The sequence below is a fragment of the Urocampus carinirostris genome, chromosome 14, assembly GCF_059441175.1.
Source record: "Urocampus carinirostris isolate Australia breed hairy pipefish chromosome 14, RoL_Ucar_1.0, whole genome shotgun sequence".
NCBI lineage: Eukaryota > Metazoa > Chordata > Actinopteri > Syngnathiformes > Syngnathidae > Urocampus > Urocampus carinirostris.
In genome coordinates, this window is record NC_142362.1 from 34,952,144 (window position 1) to 34,973,998 (window position 21,855).

A 21,855-nucleotide genomic window follows, 5' to 3' on the forward strand; every position below is an offset into this window, starting at 1 on the left:
ATATCAGCTTCCACTGCTACGCAGACGACACTCAACTATATCTTCCGTTGGAGGAATCTTCCACACTAAACTGTGGAAATTTGGAGGCCTGTCTCACTGAGATAAAAGAGTGGATGTCACTCAATTTCTTGCGTCTTAACTCTAAAAAGACCGAAATGTTAGTCATTGGTCCTTCTAAATGCCGGGACTTATTCTCAAAAACTGCTGTGAACATTGACAAATGTCACATCACACAGAGTGACTCAGTTAAAAATTTAGGTGTCATATTTTACCCTGATCTATCCTTTGAGATGCATGTAAAGCAAATTACTAGAACTGCCTTCTTCCATCTTCGCAACATTGCTAAAATCCGTTCAATACTGTCTCAGTCTGATGCGGAAACAATAATTCATGCATTTGTTACCTCCCGTCTCGATTACTGCAATGCACTACTCTCCGGTCTCCCGAAGTCCAGAATCAAGTCTCTTCAGCTAGTACAAAATGCCGCAGCGAGGCTTTTAACTAGGACAAAAAAGTACGATCACATAACACCGATTTTGGCTAACCTGCATTGGCTCCCAGTTAGCCAAAGATGTGACTTCAAAGTTCTCTTAGTATTGTACAAAATCATACATGGACTTGCTCCCTCTTATCTTTCAGATCTGATCTGCCACTATGTCCCGGTCCGAAGCCTACGATCTGAGAGTGCTGGTCTTCTGATGATCCCGAGAGCAAAGAAGTCTTCTGCTGGTTCGAGAGCGTTCTCCATCCGGGCACCGGTGCTGTGGAATGCTCTTCCCCCTGAGATTCGATCTGCAACCTCAGTGGAAATGTTTAAATCTAAACTTAAAACTCACTTCTACTCCATTGCATACGAATAACCTACTCCTCTTGTCGGTTGAAAATAGTTTGTGTAATATAGTGTAACAATCTGTGAAGCCCTTTGAGACTGTTCGTGATTTAGGGCTATACAAATAAAAATGACTTGACTTGACTTGACTTGACTTGACTAGTATTTCAGCGGCTTGATAGATTGAAATAATTCATCCATTGAATTAGACTTTAAGGAAAGTCAGAAGAGCACAAAGAAATATTGTTCTCGATAGATTGTTATCGGGTCCGGTAAGAGACTGAAGTGGCGTTAAGAGAGAAGGTAATACAGTAGCAGTGCCATAAGTAGGTCCTACTGTGGCTATGCAAGGTAACAACTCTCACAAGTTACTCCTGCTGAGCTTGTACCCGTATCTTTATATAGCCTTAAAGCCCGGTCACACAGCCTTTCACGGGCGTATCGAGGCTGAATCAGGGTCAGAAATTTCTGCCCGTGAAGCAGACGCTGTTGGACGCTTTTGAGATTGCGATACAGACGAGACACAGCCGTGCTTTACACGCGGTAAGAAATTCACACGCGGTTGGCCGCGCGTAAAAGTAGGGCAACTGCGGGCGGCACAGCGATGCAGCCGCGGTTACCAGCGATAAGGAAGCGTAACAGTCGCCGGCCAATTTCGCACATTTTCCACCGCGGGCAACCACAGGCAAAAAAAAAATCGCAAAATTTTACCCGCGATACAGACGCAAAAGGCTGTGTGACCGGGCCTTTACGTGTGATATGTGGGAGCATGGTAGCGGATTGGGAAATAAAAACGGCAATCAACACAGCTCCGAAGATCATCAGCTGCTCACTACCCAGTGTAGCCAGAGTACATTGCAGCCTTATGTTACCATAGTAAACCCATCAACATTATATGAGACACTTCACACCACCTCTTTGACCTGTTGCCCTCTGATAGGCAAGGACAAACCGGCTGAGACAGCTTCTTCCGCAGGAACATCACCACTTTAAACCAGCGCAAAAAAATGAGAAAACATGTCTTCTGCCTCATTTGAGGATTTTTATGTAGCTATAAAATGTTATTGCACTTGTTTTCATTTCACTACTGTTACGATGCACTATTCTTTTGATTTAAGAAGATTGCACTATTATCATAACTAATTACAAGTGTCGTAAATATTTCTTTGATACTGATAGTATTTTATTTTTCTATCGTTTGATATCCATACTACATGTCTAAAATCGTTGCATACGATGTTTCACAACGTTGAAATCAATGACTATTCAATTTAATCTCACCAATGCTAGATCAAATACCCATAAAACTGATGACCTGGAGCTACAACTTCTGGGAAATGTCAACATTTGGGACGCTTGTATTTTAACCTTCACTGGCACAGATATTTACAGAACATTATATATGACACGCCTAACTCAAGCCTAAGCTAGTTGGGTCATACTATCAGGCTCATTCAGTAGTGGGTGGGTGTCTCCCCTAAATACTAGGGTTGTAAGGGTATCATTTCCTGTGGTGTGACCTAGGCAAGTACAGCCTGGTGGTGCCCATTCCTATCCAAGCTGACAAATGTTTCCACCTAATCTCAAACTTGGGACCTCTCACTTATTAGGCAAATGTGCTAACCACTGCACTACAGAAACACTGACGAACAAAAATCAAATAATGAAGGCCGACTCACTGTGCTACCTTGAGAGCTTCAGTAGGTCCAGTCCCTCTTTATGGTTGACATTTCAGATAACGGTACATCCTCACTGATGTTATTAGAAATAAGGCTGCACCACATCGCCAAACTCTCTTTCCTTGGTACACAAGGTCTTGAAAATTCTTGTAAAATGGTCTATTTTCAGGGTTTCTAGAACCGTTTAAACCTTCACGACCATACAATATATCAGTAGTCTTAAACTTGCGGCTCAGAGGCCAATTGTGGCCCCCAGGACAATAGTTTGAAGCCCTTGCCTTAAGATGAAAGTTAAAGGGACAGTGGGTATTTTTTTTTCTCAGTAGATGATGTTGTATTCCTTGCACAACCGAAAACATGTGCTAAAACGGACACAATACGGAGATTTAAAAGTGACCAAAACACGCTTTATCACTTTTAAAAATAAGAGAAAAAAAGAAAGAAAAAAATGAGGAAAAAAACGAGGCAAAAAGTGAAACTCTGAATATAATGGAAAGGAAAAGTGAATAAAATATCTATCTACCTTGGTCATATCCCTCAAAAGGGGTGACCGACGGCAAGACATACAATATCTAAGAAAATAAAAAAGGGAAAAAAATCAGCAAAAGAACACACACATTTTTGGACAATGGCTAACCCAAATGCCCAAACAAGTTAGGCGTCTCGGCACCTATGTTGGTCATGCTTTTATCCCTCCAGATGAAAAGGGACACAAGAAACTGGTCATGTCACTCGGGTCAGGGTGACACAACACACTCTTCTGTTCAACGGCAGGTCCTGACAGCTTTCACTGGTTTACCACAGCAGCATCATACAGGTGCCCTGTCCATCCCTAAGAACGCGTCCAAACATCCCACAATCCTTTTACAATAAGAAAGGATAGTGGGATGAAAAAAGAAGTCATTCAATTACATTGTACTTTGGTCTTGATTGTCATTATACAATTCATTCAACAGCAAATATGTGTTTTATGTTTATATTTGTAGATGTATAGTTGTTATTTTGTTAAGTGGAATATTCTAAAGGGGTAAGGACGTTACCTCGAGGTAGGTTTGACCCTGAGTTAGGTAGGTAGATTGATAGAACTGACAGTGACCGCTTTTGCACCTGTCACATTTGAGGTAGAGACAAATAAATAAATGACAGATGAATTAGTAGCTGCTGCTAAAGACGGGACACAATGCCGACATGAAAATTGCCAATTAACAATTGTGGTCGGCGTGTGCGAGTTCCCATCTGAATAATGAAGCTTTTTATTGAAGCTGGCACGTTACCGTCTCACCTGGCACCTGAAAACACACTCACAATGCAGCCCTTTAGGGATCAATTACTACTCACATTTACATCATCTCAAGGCTTTGATTGTGAATGCACGCACGCACATGCCTGCAAGTTTGCACACACACACGTGCACGGTAGCTCTAAAGCTTTTTATTTTCTCCAGTTGAGACGTCTCCAGCTTCCTTTCAAAACGACCTGTCAGGGAACGTTATCTCCGACAACAGCCAGCCAGACGATACAAAAGCTTTGAGAGGAACCACTATCACAGTTTACCTCCACGCTTCTGAATCGACCTGATACCACTAACACCCAACAAGAACTGGAAGCCTTGTTTTTTTTATGTCCCCTTTCAGTGTAATGGAAGTAAAAAATCGACACATTATTGCTGAATGCCTAGTGAAAGTATTGACAACATAAGACCCCCCCCCCCAAAAAAAGTTTGTCGCATTGCCACATTTGAGGCTTCAAAACAAAAGTTTTCTAAGAATCGTTAACATGCGAAACACAAGCGTCAAGAGGAAACAAATTATTTCAACATTTTATATCATAATTGCAACGAAAAAACTAAAGTGATTCAGAAATATTAGCCCGCTGTTCTCTCCGCCCAACCAACAAACTCCAGGGGTTCCCTGATGACTTCTGAATGTTTCAATGTCAACTAAACGACTAACAATGACAGAGGTCAACTGTGTGTCTCATTTTAAATGCACCTGAACATTAAGCGTTATAAAGCATGATGACGGCAGTATGAAGACCAAAGAACACACCAGACAGGCCCAGGATTAGGTTGTGGAAAAGTTTAAAGCAGGAATTGCATACAAAATTTTGCAACATTTACACATCTCCCAGAGCACTGTGCGTGCAATAATATTAAAATGGAGGGAGCATAAAACCAGTACAAACCTACCAAGACCTGGCCGTCCCTTTAAACTTTCAGCCCAGACAAAAAAGAAAACTAATTAAAGGAAGCAACCAAAAGAACCAAGGCCACATTGGACGGCATACACAGCTGACGTGGGACACTCTGTGCATAAGACGACTATTAGTCATACTCTGCATAAATCTGCTCTTTATGGAAGAGGGACAAGAAGAAGCCCTTTCTGAAAGAATACATAAAAAGGCCAGTTTGGCGTTTGCAAGAAGCCACCTGCGAGACACAAATAACATGTTGAACAAGGTGCTCTGGTCAGATGAGAGCAAAATTGACTTTTTTGGCTGAATGCATTGTTACATTTGGCATAAGAGTAACACTGGACATCACCCAGAAAAAACACAATCCCCACTGTCACACATGGTGGTGGCAGCAGCATGGTCTGGGGGTTGTTTTCTTCAGCAGGGACAGGAGAGGTCGTTAGAGTTGATGGGAAGATGAATGCAGTCAAATTCAGGGCGATTCTGGCAGAAAATCTCTTGTAGCCGGCAAGAGACCAGAGAATGGGGCACAAGTTCACCATCCCCCCAAAAAAACCCTAAACGTAGAACAAAATCTACAATGGAATTGTTTAAAACCAACAATATAGAGGTGTTAATATGGCCAAACCAATGTCCAGACGTTAATTCTATAGAGCAGGGGTTGGGAACCTATGGCTCTTTTTGTGAGTACATCTATCTCGAAGATGAAAATAAAATATGCAAGGAGTCTCCAACCCTTTCCAAACTAAGAGCTACTTTTTGTTAGTAATTACCGCAAAGGTTGGTATGCATTTCTAAAATGTTATTACAATGTTCTTACTATGTTAGTACCAGTTTAAATATTGGAAGTAAGGGTTTAATAGACTCTGTCAACCACTAAAAAACATTTTACTGGAAAATCATAATGGCCCAGCACTGGTCAGATAGTTTCGAAACAGGTCTGAGGGCACCTTAATAGGGCACCCTGGCGCCTGCGGGCACCACATTGGGGACCCCTTGTATAGTACACGCGGAGCCGATCGAGGCGCACAAAAGCAGAGACATAACTGACCATCCAATGGGTTTGGTCTAGTATATTGAGGACACAGTCTTGATTACAGTTTAGAGTCAAGGTGTCACACCAACATATCCGTAAATAATCCTCTATATGGAAGCTCATTTAACAATCTATGCTCATTGTTAAAAGCCACGGAACACACTGTAAAAGCTTGTTTTGAACCTATTATTTAGGACAAAAATGACAATGACAAAAATGACAGTAACTGCGGGAGGGAGACAAATTTTAAGTGGTGTATTTATATTGTAATGGGACACAGAATCTGGCAATATCTGATAGATGTTATCAAATCATCAAACGTCACACAGTGAAATAAAAAGTGCTGAAGAATTAGCTTTTGGTCTGGAGAGTGTGTTTGGCTGTTTTGTTGAATTTTAACTCAGAAAATAAGGTAATGGCTCTCTCCAAAAACACAAAATCCAAACATTTTTGCTTTTATGGCTTTTTAGGTCAAAAAGGATTCCGATACCTGCTGTCGAACATTTGTGAAAACATCCGAGAAATGCTGTGTACAAACAATCACCATTAAACCTAAGGAACTTGAGCTGTTTTGTAGGAAGTGTCACGGTTGTCATGGCCCCCAATTGGCCAGCTGCGGCTCGTTGACAAGACATGGGTTTTGACTCGGTACTATTTCCTGTTGGTATTTCCTGTCCGGTATTGTTCCCGTTTATTTTGTCCTGTTTAATATTGATTTCCAGTTTAGTTCCTGTCTCGTTTGTCCTGTTTATTTTCGGTATCCTGTTTTGATATGAATCCTGTCCGTCCCGTCCTGTCCCGTATGGACCCCATCTGTCCAATATCTGCTTGGACAATTGGTATCGATCTCGTCGGCCTCTGGCTTCCTATCATGCCACGCCAGACTGCTGCCTAACGTGCATGACTCCCCATTTCCCGTAAAATAAAAGGCTTGAGTGAGAAGCATCACGCATTTGGGTCCTGATCCTGTTCCAGTTTATGACCGGAAGGAATGGGAAAATATTTCTGATTCAAATTGTGCAAAACCTATGCCCAAGGACACATGTGGCTGTGATTGCAGAAAAGTGAGGGTTTACGTATTTAAGTATTAACTCAATATTTTTGTGACTCTTACTTTTCATTTTTTTCATTTGTTAACACAATTTAAAATGCTTGATACATTTTGGTTTCTTTTCATGATGGTCTCTCACAATATTTTGAGGTTGTTGTTTTTTTTAATAGTATATCAAAGGTTTTGGGAGGGGGTAGGTGATACCTTTCCAAAGCAATGTATGTTAGTCATTCCAAATATTGTCATTTGGTGTGAGCAGCACAGATGAGAGCTGCACTTAAACAATTGAGACGGTGACGGGAGCAAAGAGATATTGGCGAGGAGAGGGCGGAACTGGTAAGGTTTGATTACTCCCTGCGTGATGGACGAGCGACTCATTAATGTCGGCGAGCAGGAGCGATGGGTTTGACCCGCATTTCATTTGTCTCCTTAACTCGTCTTCTTGGTGAAAATCATTCAAAAAGGTATGACATCGTTTGATCGGATAAAGGGAGGAAATCATTTTGTGATTTTTTTTTTTGTTTTGTTTTGTTTTTTAATTTCTACACTCGTGCTCACTAAAAAGTGTCTCTAACAGCTCTTTAGGTTGTTTTTGTCACTTTAATCCCAAAATTACCAATTTTTGTGTAACACTGTGCACGGAATGACTTGAAATGGGGAGATAAATAAAGAAAAAAGGGAAAAATAAAAATCCTCCAAAAAATAAAAATGCAATCACAAAAGGAAAAGGAAAGATAAAAGAAGAAAAATCAATCAACTTATTCGTTTTATATTAATACATTAACACAGAAAATACAACAAAAAGCCTTCATTCACATTTTCTTTCGGCCCTTGGTAAATACTACTGTATATTTGTAATGGGTATTTAACTATATGGTAGTCGCTATTTTAAATAGTGACATGATCTGAAAAAAACGGGACATAAACAACTCTGAAGAGAGTGGAAAACTGTGCCGCTGAAAAACAACGGCAGGTGTTCGGGGGCACATCTTCATTGCCGTTCTGCAGCAAAAGTAACATCGCTTTTGACCGAGGTGGTGGGTCTGACAAGCATGTGGTTTTCTTCTGCTTTGCCAGCTTATTTTCGTTCACCTGATCTAGTTTCACCGAGTCCAGTGTCTATCTTCTGAAACACACTAAAGGAGGGATGAGAATGAAATTCACATAGGCAAATTGTTAGCCACAAACATCAGCATCCATTTTCTGAATAGTCTAAACTGTTTTATTCTCCAAAATCAAGGTTGGTGCTGGTGTGGTGGTAAAGTTGAACATGCAAAAACCCAACATCAGCATCAAAAAGGGTGTAGGGTCCTACACATTCCCTTCCCATCCTTTCACCCAACCTACTCCCTGAGCCTGGGTAGCACCCGGGCATGCAGCATCCACCGGAGAACCACCCTGGGGCCTGGCAACCCCACCAGGAGGACCAGCCACCTGGATGGGAAGTAACCCATCCCAAAATGTTTGCCCGAGTGTATGTAATGCAATTACAAATGGGGGCTAGGAGAGGTCGTTGTGGGGGGATAAAACCCCGGCTGCTTCCATTCAGTGCAAGTCATTTGGATGGGCGCTGCAAGCCTGTAGTTGCCCAAGACACACCACAGGTAGTGAACCTCTACAACCCTAGTGGTCAAGGGATCCACTGTCACGGTTGCCATGGCGCCCAGTTGGTCCCAGCCAGGTGGCGCCAGGTTCTTTCGCGGTTTCCACGGCGCCCAATTGGCCCTGCCCATGGACACCAGCTGAGACGCATTGACTGATTGCTCCTTGGGAGTACTTGAACGCGGTCCTTTGAGCCGTTAGTTGTCTGAGCGTCTGTGATACTTCTGCAACACTCCTGTTAAACTCTTTGAAATGCCTAGTCTGTGAATTTGCCTGCGTTTGATCCCGTTTTATTTTTGGCCTGATCCGTTTGTTTTTGACAACTTGTCTTGTTCGGATTTCAATCCACTTCTGCGACCATCGATCCCCGGATTGAGTGTGCGCGCATTCCTCCTCTCCCTAATAAATTGTGAGTATGCTAGCGAGTGGGTTCTAAATTCTGTTTCCTGCCCTGGTCAGTGACATCCACACACCAACAAAAAATGTACTGCGTTGTATTGCAAAATGTGGTCTCACGCAGTAATACAAGATACATTAACATGTATGGTACAAATAAACAACAGTCAATAGGCCATATCTATAAATATGTTTTATATTTTTATAGTAAGTAGGTTATTTGGATATGGCCATTTTATAAGTAGCTCACATGCAGAACAAGTATGGGCATCAGTGCACTGCACCATACAGCGACATCTTGTGATCATATGCCTGACATACAACCTAATTCAATTTCCCCTTTTGGAAAAGAAAATCGATTTATGTTGTGACGCTCAGCACAAAAAAAAATGAACGTTGCCAGTGAAGTTAATGATCAATGCGTAAAAGATTTCCATGGAGGCTTTGCGCCTGCTTAAGCAATGGCGACCTGGCACAAGGTCCATGTACGTTAATCCATTATTCATATAAGAGGGTGTGCGTGTGTCACGCAAGTGCTGAGGGGAGCAGTCCTGTCTGACTTATTGAGCCACTGTGGGCTGTGGCCCTGCTTAATAATGGCCCCAACCCCAACTAGCGTGTAGCAATCATTCAAGTTGCAATCACTCACCTCACAATGTGAGGTGACGGACGTTCACAAATCACAGCCAAAGTCGAGTGAAAACCTGTCACGTCTTCTCGGATCCATCTCGTGCAACTTTTGTCCGTTGAGAAGATACTGGAGACTTGGAGAGCGGTGATGTGGCCTGCTCACAATGCAGGAACAGACGAGATGCATCACAGATACAGGGTTTGTACCCCTTTTTCATGGCCAAACGTAAGAACTTTTTAAAGGACTTTTAAAGTCATTTTTTAAATTTTCCAGTACCATTGTAAATATCTGGTGGCACGGCATCTGAGTGGTTAGCACGTCCGAGACACCGTGTTGATTTCATGGGTTAAAATCCAGCTGCCAGCCCAACTGAGTGGAGTTTGCATGTTCTCCCTGTGCTTGGGTGGGTTTTCTCTGGGCACTCCGGTTTCCTCCCACATTCCAAAAACCTGCCAGTCCAGGTGTTAATGAAGAGTTGTCTATGTGTGGCCTGCGACTGGCCGGCAACCAGTTCAGGGTGTCTCCTGCCCACTGCCCGAATACAGCTGGGACGTGCTCCAGGACCCCCGTGACCCTACTGAGGAATAGCAGTGCGGATAATAGATGAATGGATGGTGTAAATCAAGTATGTTACAGAGCCACAAATATGTCCTCGATTTACACACGATTTTGCAAATCGTTAAAGAGGTCTGCAATCTTCATACGTGACTTACAGATCCACAAATATTTTACGTATATGATTTTTAATTTTGATGATTTTTAGAGTTTGAGTAAATTGTGACTATATTTGTGGATCTGAACAGTACATGTGTTAATGGTTTAAAATATCTCCTCATAAAGTATTTGTATAAAAATTATGCAGCAAAGTATGTTAAGGTTTAAATATCATATCTCACATCATAATAACGATCACATATAATATAACTTGTTAGGTTCCCTGATGTAGCTATGGCTCAGAGATAAAAGAGAATTTGCGTATTTATCTACTGCGTTTTTACATGCGGAGACGATTATCGCATGTGCAATGGCGAGACAATACCAACTTGCAGGGCTCGGTCTAGTATACGGTATACCACTGCACAGTTTACAGTCAAGGTGTCACACCAACAGATCCCGTTTTGGCTGTAAATCAATAAATAATCCTTTACATGGAAGCTTATTAAACAGTCTTGGTTCTTTGTCAAGGCACTTTATGATAAAAGGGACGGAACAAACTTTAAACACCAATAACCTCTAACGTAGCACTAAGACCATTTTGATTAATTAAGCGGTAGGAAAAGGGTGGATGTGTACACAGTGTGCATGCACTCCTTCTCCTCCCCCAGCACTGAAGGTAAATATGTTGGGATCCTCATTTGCAATATTTTGTGACATTTTTACAAAATAACTCTACTTGCACCTTGTTTTGAAACCATTATTTAGGACAGAAAGGACAGTCAAAATGAGCCTCAACACTCTTAAGTAACTGAGGGAGGGACAAATTTTAAGTGACATACAGACGCTCCCCTACTTACAACCATTCGACTTATGAAAAATGGTACATACGAATGATTTTTTATGGCCATATTCACTGTGGATGCCTACTTTTTCTTCTTTTTTTTACCTTGCTGCTCTTTGTATATTGTGCCTCAGTGCACGTTTGGAAGCTGGGAAGAATTTCATATATGTTGTGGGAAGTTGAAGTTGCTAAATTGTAGGCGTTGGGTAAAAATTATGATAACAATGTATGTACCTTGCATTTTCAGTTGCAGGAAGATCCACAAATATATCTGCTATTTACAAATGCGAGTTTTAGGCTGAGTCCCATTCTTCGCACTTTCACTCGCTATGTGCCCTAGTCACTCGGTTTGCGCGTTCACGTGAAAATGGGGTGTGTCCCGATACTCTCAAGACCGAGGCAGAAGTGCCCTCAAACCATGTCGTAACCACTTCAAGACCGAGGGGGCTCTCGACCTCACTTGGCAGCGAAGTGACTACCCAGAAGGCTTTGCGAATTCTCAATATCAACAAACATGCCCGAAAAGGAACCGCACAAATGTAAGTAGTTTTCCACAACCACGCATGTATTTGCAACAAAATGTATTGAGATATCTTAGTTAGACGTAAATGCAATAGAAAATCGTATTTTCGCGTTAAAACACGAACATTGCAAAATCGCTACTTTACGAAGTGCACTAATCTACCAAGGGAGCTGGCAAAAAAAAAATCTTCACGCTACAAACTGTAAAGTAGGATAACTGTGCAGAAAATCACGGTTCAGCCCATCCCTGTTTTTATCTTAAACGAGTCGTGCTTTTACATCTACTGTACATGGCCAGTCGCTAAAGGAGCATAGTCAGAATACCGTTCTGGACATAAGCGCTTGTTTACTGCACACAATTTCGGGTGTCGTGTTTTATTTACAATATGATTCTTTCATGTGAGATCAGAATGCATTAGTTTTCATCATGCATTATGAGTAATGTCTCCGAATTTCACGTGGAAATACAGTTGAAACAAACTACTATCACATAGTCCACTGCCTTCTCTGTAAACACATATTAAGTAAACTAATTACCTTCTCAAAATGTTGTCCAAATGTGGAGACAATTCAAAAGCATATGTGATGCTGGCCAATAGAAGGCTCATACAGCCATAAGAATAACATGTCAATTTTGTGTATCTATTCACTATCAAATAATTATCCAGAACACATCCTATAATTTCCTGTCTCACATCAACTTGTTGAGCATCCTATACACAGTTGTTTTTGTACAATACATCAGCATTAAGTAATTCTTGTTTTTTCCACCCAACCTAAAGGCCACTGTAGAACGTCCCGTGGAAGAGCTGGTCACCATCACAGCTACCACGCCATCCACACCACCAGGCACGTCGTTGGCACCTTCTAGTCCGGCGCCAAACCCCAAATCACCCAGAAAAAAAAGGAAGCACGATACACTCCTTGACTTTTTGAAAGTGGAGTCTGCCGGAGTGAGGAAAAGGCTCAAAGAAACTGTGGCCAAAACTGAGCGGTTCCTGTCCTTTTTGGGAAGCTCGTGGACAAATTTCCAGAACAGTGACATCTCTGCAATGTTTCCCTTTGTTTTATAAAAGGAAAATATTTTTTTTTATTAAGAACTCAATGAAGTTCCAGTTTGTGTTTTCCAGCTTCATGGAAGTATTGGTATATTTTTGTTAAAATTTGTGACACATTATTTATTTACTATTATGTATTTTGGCCCAATGTGAGTTTGTTTTTCTGAAAGTAAACTATTATTTAAGCTGGAGTGATTTGTAGTTGTTTTCTGTCCAACAGTCACATAGTTCACACACAGTATCTCACATCATTATGAAATAAACCACCAAGGTGTTACTCAAAATGAAGATGTTTATTGAATAGTAATGCAGAAAAGCACATAATGCAAATGTGGGTCTGACTTAAAGAGCCTAAAATATGGCTTTTGGGCAATTTATTCCATATTAACTGTGGACAATTCTTTGTACGGTGGACCTGGGAACCCTGAAGACCCGTGACACCACACGGTAGGACAGAGCGTGGGCCAGCCAGTACACGTAGATCAGGACCTCCAGCCACGGCCCTGTTCCCTCTTTAGCAGCTCCTGCAGGGCCCACATAACCTTCTTGCTCAACCTTAAGTCCTGAATGAGTTCTGACTCCACATCCAACCATAAGCACAGGATGGGAACATTCCTGTCCAACCTGTCCACGCTTATGGGACAGCCACTCTGGAACACAATAGATAACAAACAATTTAGACATAAATGTGGGCATAGAAAAGAAAAAGACCGCTTTAACTGTGATGTAAGCATCATGAAAAAATGTTGAAATGACCTTTTTTATATCCAATGACAACTCTTTTGAATTAAATTCCTTATGAACTAAGGTTTTTGGGTCGTGCAGGGAAGTTTGGTGACGATATTATGTCAGCTTAAGGGTCAGGTGGACTGTTCTTGTGTTTGTTTACTTTTCGTCATGTCACACATTCAAGACCCCTACTATATGTCATAAAATGGCATTAAGATACTAATAAGTAGATTGCCATTTATGTCTACACAAACATAGGGTATTATGTGAACGTGCATTGTATGTTAACTCTTACTGTATTTGACCGAACGGGTCATTTTTTTTAATGAATGTACGTACCTTGTAAAGATGAATCAGCACTACATAGCGCCGAAGCTGTCTTCAGTATAGCACATTTCTCCTCCGTTGATTGGAGACACGGAAAAGATGATGAGCTTTCAGGCAATCGGTAATAACACAGCTGTAGCGGGCATTTTTAACGTTGCACGAACTCTCCAACTGACACACTACAGGTTGAGACTCGAGTTGTTTACATGTGACGTAGGCCTTTACGTCACTAAGGTCTACAGCCAGTTAATATTACCGCCATCTCCTGGACAGGGGTGGAACCTTGCAAGTCTTGTCCAAACCATCTCCACTTTGCACTCAACTCGCGGAGGGCACTCCTCTATCGAGGGACCTCACTGGAGGGTTCTCAGGGCCGAGTGAGAGAAATGGGATTGGGCCTTAATCTTGCATGTGCATTTACCAGGACATTATTTTGAGATCTTGAATAAACCGCAAATATAATTGTTTTGAGACCAATCTCTCCCCACATAGGTGTTGGGTAAAAATATCAGTAACATTGGCACTTTTGGGGATGCTCTACAGCACCAATCACCTCCCTGCTCTGTCACTGCACCCTGATCTGTTCCACCTGTCTGTTCTTGTTTACTACCAGCTGTTCTGAATTCCCTGCCAACCAAGCTCTGTATTTAAAGCCCTGACTTATAGCCTACCTTTGTCGGATCACCTGCAAAGCCTACACCCGGAACCTGTTTGTCTGCGCTTCTGACTCTGAACCCCGACCTGTTTGACCCTTCTTCCTTCTCTTCTTCCCCGGAATTCCAAACTCATGTTTTACCTACTCCAAGACCTGCCACACAAACCTTGTTGCTCTGTTTCCTCTTTGTTCCATCTTTCAAGCCATCTTCCTCAAAGGTAGTCCCAAATCTCCTCTTCAAGATTTCCCTTCACTCCAAGACCCCCTCTCCCGTTTCCCCCATCCCTAAATAAACTTTCTTAACGTGACGCAATTGTGGTCCTCATCTGTCTGATCCGTGGCAAATATGTAGCTTACATTTTAAGCTGCAGGACGTTCTTCCCATTACAATTTACCACTGGGAAACACTACGTTCATTTTTGGCATGGCCCATAATATCTATAATTGGTACGTAATCCTTGTAGTAATACACATTTCCTAGTGCCTAGTTTAGGTGTGGGATGTGGAACCTGTTGGTTAAAAAAAATCATAGTTAAGCAAGTCATCTCAGTGAATTATCTTTCATATGACAGGAGAGAGCTCACTTAAAATAACAGCCTTCAGGCCTCTTGGTCCAATCCGCCTGTCCTCTTGAGCGTGACGCTTCACATGTCATACAAACTAACGCCACCTGCCGTTAATCACGAGGAAATGCAATGGCATAGCGAAGCCACCATAGGTAGCGTACTGGAAAAAAGTTTAAGCAGACTTGTTCTATTTTTCTTTATTTAATGTGTGGTCTATCGTGTCAGATTGCATTTACAAGCGCTCCACAAAAAACTCAGGCACTTTACAAACCATGAAAACACAATTTTAGCATCTTCAAGAATTTTAAGCACCTGTACGAACCTTGAAAATTGGCTCATGAATCCCTTAACCGCAGAGGTCGTAGGGGCTCCAATTCCTGTGGTGTGTCTTGGGCCGGTGTTTTGGGAAGGGGTTTGGACACCCACATGAAACATGGTACTGGCTTCCATGGTTAGCCATAGCAGGGGAAACCTCCCGAGATGACTATGATACAGCGCCTTCATCATCTGGTGGCCGTCGTTTTTCGTTGTACGGCGTCATCCCGCTCTTCGCATATGAGCCGGACCTCTGCAATAACAGGAATCGGCGTTTGTTTGAGAATACTGATCTCAGATCTTAAATCGCTGGGGAAAGCGATTTTTTTCCCAATTTTTTGTACAATACGCATTACATCTTTTGTGACTTTCATGTTTTTGTTGAAACAAATACTGTGTGCTGATGACATAACGTCCTTTGCTTTTGTGACATTAAAGGCACGGGTTCTTGTCTTCAATTTCTGCCCTTCATTAATGGTAATTGATTAAAAATCAATTCATTACATCCAATCTTTCAAGTCGCAGCAAAGAAAAACAAATAACAAATAAAAACAGACAGACTAAACGTAAATCGACATTACAGCGTTCAAGCACAGTGCTTGCTTTTAATATGCTTTATAAACATGTAGGTATAATTATTCTCATACGGCTTGGGTGTAATATTAAGCGATTCAGAAGTGATAAAAACGTACTTACTGCTTAAATAAAAAATAAAAAGCATCGTAGTGTTACCAAGACGCCATGTGTTTCCAAAGGCTCGCAAAAAGTTGCTCTGATGGGAAATCTGATCCAAAAATGGGACCTTGCTGTCATCTAGTGGCAAAATTGATGCATTTAAACCGGTGATATTTTTTCACCTCATTCTCAAAGTTAATTTAAAACCTCAACGTTACTAAGTAATTAACAACTAAATACAAATAATTTAGTTCATCTCAAACTTCATTTACTTAAGGGACGCTTGAGCTGGGGTCTGGGGCCAATTTTCCACAAAAATAGATCAGATGAAAACGTTCGTTATAATCAGATCATTTTCTTTTAATTCCCTACACAAAATAACATACACAAAAAAGTAAAAAACAAATAATAATGGTATATTAAAAAAACTAGTCAAGTCATGTTTATTTGTATAGCCCTTAATCACAAGGAGTCTCAAAGGGCTGAAACCAAAGCAATATTCCATAGTCTGGGGCTGTATTTGAAGGAGAGTTGGGAAAACTTGGGAGCCGCATCTGGTTCATGAATTTGGCTAGGATAGTTGTATTGCTTCTGCATGACTATAATTGTGTTTTTTCTTTAAATGAATTCGACTGTAATTGTTTTTTTTAAATAGATAGATAGATAGATAGATCAACAACTACAGTAATATCTATCCATCTAGGGGGGTTTGGGGTTTTTAAGGGTTATTGATCTATCTTCGTTATTCATTATCCGTTATCGGTCAGTTCATAATACGCTACAAAGCCTAGGAGCCGGGACACTTACTCTCAGCCAAAAGGCCAAGCTAAGGTCCTAGCCCTAAAGCCTTGCTGCGATCATTGCGAATGCACCGTTCCCGGAGGTACTGCTATACCGGGCCGATGCGTGGAGTGGACAGAGCAAGCTCATATTCCATCTCCGAAATGCAAAAATCAAAGATAGTGACTTCTTAGAAAGTACACAAAAGGCCAGCCAAGCTAAGGACCTAGCATCATGAGTCAAGTGATTGTGCTCTGCAGTAAAGGGCTATTTTAGGTTCAGAGGTTTGGTGGTGCTGAGCACCCAGAGTTTCTGGATGAGGAAATTTATTTTTCCATTCTACTTAGTTAATTAGGACTATTCAACACTGCTCAGGAGTGTCACTTCTCATTTGTGAAGTTCACATTACACTTTGTGGTTAGCAGAAAAGCAATTACTACACCACGCTCAGTTTTACTTATATATTTCCAATAAGAGTACAGATACACACAGAGAAGAAGCATGGAACTTATTAGACAATGATGCATTCTATTCAACTCTTTATTGTTCCACTCTACACTTTACAGATTATCAAATGACCTTGAGGATTGCAAAACTGGCAATAACTTTTTGGTGTTGCACTTGTTCGAGCACATTGTTTTTCAATTGTCATCACAGCCAGGTGCTGGAGTCTGTTTTGACCAGTGGTCCTTTAAAGCCAAGTATGGATCAAGCTTCATGCGCTGAAAGATTTCACAGCTACAGCTACTTATTGGACCAGTTAGGCAAATCTGAATAACTGCCTTCAGAATTGGAAACATTGCAATATCCAGGAGATTATACACTGATGGGAGTCTAGTGCCATTGAAGACACACTTTTTCAAACACTTTTTTGCAACCACTAAGACCGCCGACTCAGATTTCGATGTCATAAAGCACTGCCAGTGTTGACAAATGAGGCACTGACAAAAACTTGTCAGAAGTAGGACTGCATACTGTATATGAATCCCATTAAGCAAGTACTGATTCACACCAGAAAATTGCCACTGCGTTCTCAAACACAAACTGTTTTGTTACCAAGAAGATTAAAATTCAGTATAATAATCATGTAATAATTACTAATATAAAAATGACTATTAATAATAATCAGTATCAATTTATAACTTTTTCAAATAGTTAATCGTTCATAGATCATTCATCAAAACGTGATAATAATATGGTCAACTGATAAGGATAAAATACCTAATTATCAGAATACATCTTAAATTTTATTCTGGATGGGATGTTTTTAACCTCAGCCACTATTTTGCTTCTCCGTGAGTGTATGTGCAAAAGACTCACCTGAACATGGAGCTTTTTACACAAAAATACTGCAAATGTTCATGCTGCTGCTCGCAGGATGACCACGCACACATAGCTGATGCATACACAATTACGCTAGGCTGATAATTGCTGTATTCAATTCATCCATCCATCCAGTATCTGCACCGCTTATCGTCAGTAGGGTCGCGGGGGTGCTGGAGCCTATCCCAGCTATCTTTGGGCAGTGGGCAGGGAACACCCTGAACTGGTTACCAGCCAATCTTAGGGTACACAGAGACAGACAATTCACTCGCTCATTCACACCTAGGGACAATTTGGACTGGCCAAACCACCTGAAATGCATGTTTTTGGAATGTGAGAGCAAATTGGAGTGCCCTGTGGAAACCAACGCAAGCACAGGGAGAACATGCAAACTCCACACAGGAAGGTGGGTACGTAGCTGGATTTGATCCCATGACATCGGAACTGTGCCGCGGATGCGTTAGACACTCAGCTGCTGTGCCACCGCATTCGGTTCAATGCAGCTAAAATGAGGACTAATATTTGTTGATAATAAAGTTATAGTTTTGGGTGCTAAAATAGTTGTTCAACATAACCAATGACTATGTAAAATCTACTCTCAATGTAATGACATATGACAGTAGCCGCAAATGAAACTAGCCGGGCGAAAGAGGAGCAGGGGGCGTTGCTAGGAATCAAATGAACTGAACCATTTGAAGGTAGTCGCGTTTTTCACATTTTTGTTTTGACTTTTGTATCTAATATTTTTCCTATTTGAGTCTATCCTGTCCTTTATTAAGGAAAATAGTTTATAAAAATGCTATAATTTTGGGGGGAGCTTGAGTTAAATTTGGGGGTTCTGGAGCCCCCCCCTAAACAGGGTACTTCCCCCCATGAATCCATCTATCCATTGCATGGTAGTCTCACCAAGACGCCATGTTGTTTCCAAAGGCTTGCAAAAAGTTGCTCTGGTGGTAAATCAAACCAAAACAATGCATTTTTCTGCCATCTAGTGGCAAAGTGCATCTATCTATCGATAGGCGTGCTTACCGAGCGACTATGTAGACTGGAATAATTTCAATAAATAATTCAAGGGCTAAATACTTAATATCCTTTCAATTCTTCCTGCACCATGGTCATGTTGCCTCCTATAAATACATACTGACCCTCGTATTGATTTTTCCCTCTATGTTTTTAATGACTTGAACAGTTATTGTCCTTTTTTAAGCAGACCAGCAAATCTGCCAGTCAGATGACAAATATCAGTGATCGATTCACATTCTTACAATGTAAAAGGTCAAATACGGAACTTTCGCATAAATAACTGCACTCAACGGGACAAGAGATTCCATTATGAACTACGCCAGGGGTGTCAAACTCATTTTTGCTCGAGGGCCACATGTTAGAAAAAGCTCTCTCACTGGGGCCAGAGGTCAATGAAAAAAAGAGACTAAAACGAGAAAGAGTAAGAGAGAAAAAATAGAAAAAGGAGGTCAGAGACAAAGGGATAAAACAGAGAAGATATAAAAACAGATAAAAAAAGATCTGGAGAAAAAAAGCAGACAAAAAGGAAAAGAAAATGAAGCAAAAGATAGAAAGAAAAAAGAACAAGAGTTTAAAGATAGATAAAAGAAAAGGGAGAGAAAGAAAAAAAAACAGAGCAATGGAAAAAAGAGAAAAAAAGAACAAGAGAAGGAAAGAGAAATAAAGAGAAAGAAATCCAGCTCGAGTTGATTTGAAAGTGGCACCTTGCTTTGGCGAAATCATGTGGACACATTTCAAAGTGCAGCTCGTTTATCTCTTGCAGCGTTGTTTCGCGGGCTATATTAAAACCTTCGGCGGGCCTTATCTTGCCCGTGAGCCGCAAGTTTGCCACCCCTGAACTACGCCATCACATCAAAGAAGGGAAGTAGAAAAAAAAACTACGAATCAATGTGATACACAATACACTCATGACCTCAGTATTACAGTCCAAAAATATAGAATTAGATCTTCAATTCACGAGTACAAAATTACAATAGATTGGTGAAGTCAAGTCATCAGAAATAAGGGCGTGGCTTATATGCACTCCCCAGAACAGATACATTGAGCTTCCACAAGGGGGCAACAAAGTAAACGGCATAAACAAGTAGTTGACAATTTAGTTTCCTGACAAAAAAATGCACTTGATTTGCAAAATCTGTTCAATTAATTGATTTTTCTTTTGAATTGGAATATCTTGGTGAAAATTCAACAATGTCCAACTGCGACTCAATTCAATTACTTTTCTAAACAAAGTTTTGATGATATCTGTCATTTTCCGAGTTTTACAGCATGAGTGAGCGTCAATATACATTCCAAAATAATACAATGAAGAGAAAAAAATGTTCCCGAGCAGATTATGTTCAGTCAAAACAGTAAAATCTAACAACTTTAAAGTTGAAGTCAACCCAAAGGATTTCAGACCAGAGTATATTTAATAATCAATTTCCAGAGAGATTGTATTGTGACAACTAAGTATTTTCAGGGTTTGTACAGCCTTTTCAATTTACCTCTGGAAACGCTACCTTCATTTTTTGCGTGGTCCATAATTGATACAAAACCCTTGCACGAATACACATTTCATAGTGCCCTGTTTAGGTGTAGCATGAACCTGTCCTCCTGGGCATGACCCATAGGGGGCGATGATGCTCAATAGGACAATGCCTTACAAACTGATGCCAGCTTCCATTAATCACAATGGAAGAATGACAAAGTATAGCCACAGGAGAGCAGTGTCAGCATTATAAGAAGACTTGTTGTGAAACGTGGTAACAATTTTCAGCATTTACAAGCACGTCACCCAAAATTCAAACACGTTTTAATCGTTGAAAACACAACATTAAAAATTGAGCATTTTTAAGGCTTTGAAGCACCTGTACGAACCCTGTATTTTGGTTGACTTCCCTTTAAATGTGAATGAAAGCGCACTGCTGCTGCTGCTGCTACTACAATGTGATATTTTCAAACAAAATGAAAGAATATTGAAAATAAAAAAATACATTGTGTAATCAGTGGTTGGTGTCAAATAATCCAGCATGGAAAATATGATCCAGTGTCTTTAAAAAGATGAAGAAAATGCCCAAAAGCAATCAAAAAAATATTAAAAAAAAAAAAAACACTGAAAGAATGTAAAGAATCAGATTGAAATTCATCTCTTAAAACAGTACTCTAACAGTTGGTCCAGCTCGGTCCGATGACATAGAAAAGGACGCCCCAAAAATAAAAAGATTTTAAAAAGTTACCATTTATGCTTGTCGGGGTCAAAACGGATGGAACCAGTACACATTTGCATGGTTATTAAACTCAAACCACACCCCATGTGCATTCGTGATGAAGATCTTTCACCTTGTGTGGTGAGGTGTGTTTGGCCGCCTGTTGTTACTTCAACTGCATTGGAGCTACTAGAGCTCAGTGGTCAGGAGACCTTGAATTGGGACTCCATCCTCGCAGGTTGCCTGCTGATCCGTAATGCTGCAGGGTGACAGAACAACAGATGACTTGACATTTTATTGACATTCATCATCTAACACAGGGGTAGGGAACCTATGGCTCGGGAGCCATATATAGCTCTTTTCATGAGTACATATGGCTCCGAAATAAATTGTAACTATTGCACATCACTCTGTGGCGTTCCAAAGTCAAGTGATTTCATCCCGCTTTTGGTCCATATAAAGCCGAAGCAACTTAATGCAGAAGTTCGATAAGAAACCATTTAAACTGATCAAGAAAAACGCTGGCAAACGACTTTGATTGGGTGAGCAGTAGAGGTGGGCGGATCCCTGCACACAGCGCAAGGCACTTCCTTCTCTCTCTTTCTCGCTCAGAGCAGTCTACACCGAAAGGGAATATGACGATATGCTTATCGTTTGCAGTGATTTGTGACATTTTTACAAAAGAACTCTGCATGCACATTGTTTTGAAATCGTTATTTAAGGACAAATTTCATGGAAAAAAATTGCCTAAACACTCTTAACTGAAGGTGGAAGACAA

At 40.9% G+C, this 21,855-nt stretch overlaps 1 protein-coding gene, 2 long non-coding RNA genes and 1 pseudogene across 4 annotated transcripts in view; 1 reads left to right on the top strand and 3 right to left on the bottom strand.

Annotated features, from left to right (window-relative positions):
- The first annotated feature begins 11,209 nt into the window (after positions 1-11,209).
- On the top strand, positions 11,210-12,686 carry LOC148353281 (uncharacterized). The gene is made up of 2 exons (XR_015852672.1): positions 11,210-11,454; positions 12,220-12,686. It is a non-coding gene; the product is annotated as an uncharacterized LOC148353281 (long non-coding RNA).
- An 83-nt stretch (positions 12,687-12,769) lies between these two features.
- LOC148353282 (uncharacterized) lies at positions 12,770-13,931 on the bottom strand. The gene is made up of 2 exons (XR_015852671.1): positions 13,564-13,931; positions 12,770-13,145 (listed from the first exon to the last, which is right to left on the bottom strand). It is a non-coding gene; the product is annotated as an uncharacterized LOC148353282 (long non-coding RNA).
- Positions 13,932-16,623: 2,692 nt separating this feature from the next.
- On the bottom strand, positions 16,624-16,764 carry LOC148353283 (U2 spliceosomal RNA; annotated as a pseudogene).
- Positions 16,765-19,822: 3,058 nt separating this feature from the next.
- epb41l5 (erythrocyte membrane protein band 4.1 like 5) overlaps positions 19,823-21,855 on the bottom strand; it is a 51,423-nt gene continuing 49,390 nt past the window's right edge. For both annotated transcript variants that reach the window (XM_088352637.1, XM_088352636.1), the window contains exon 26: positions 19,823-21,336. In XM_088352637.1, coding sequence (XP_088208763.1) covers positions 21,267-21,336 — 70 coding nt within the window. In that variant the 3' untranslated portion in view covers positions 19,823-21,266. The remainder of the gene's footprint in view (positions 21,337-21,855) is intronic.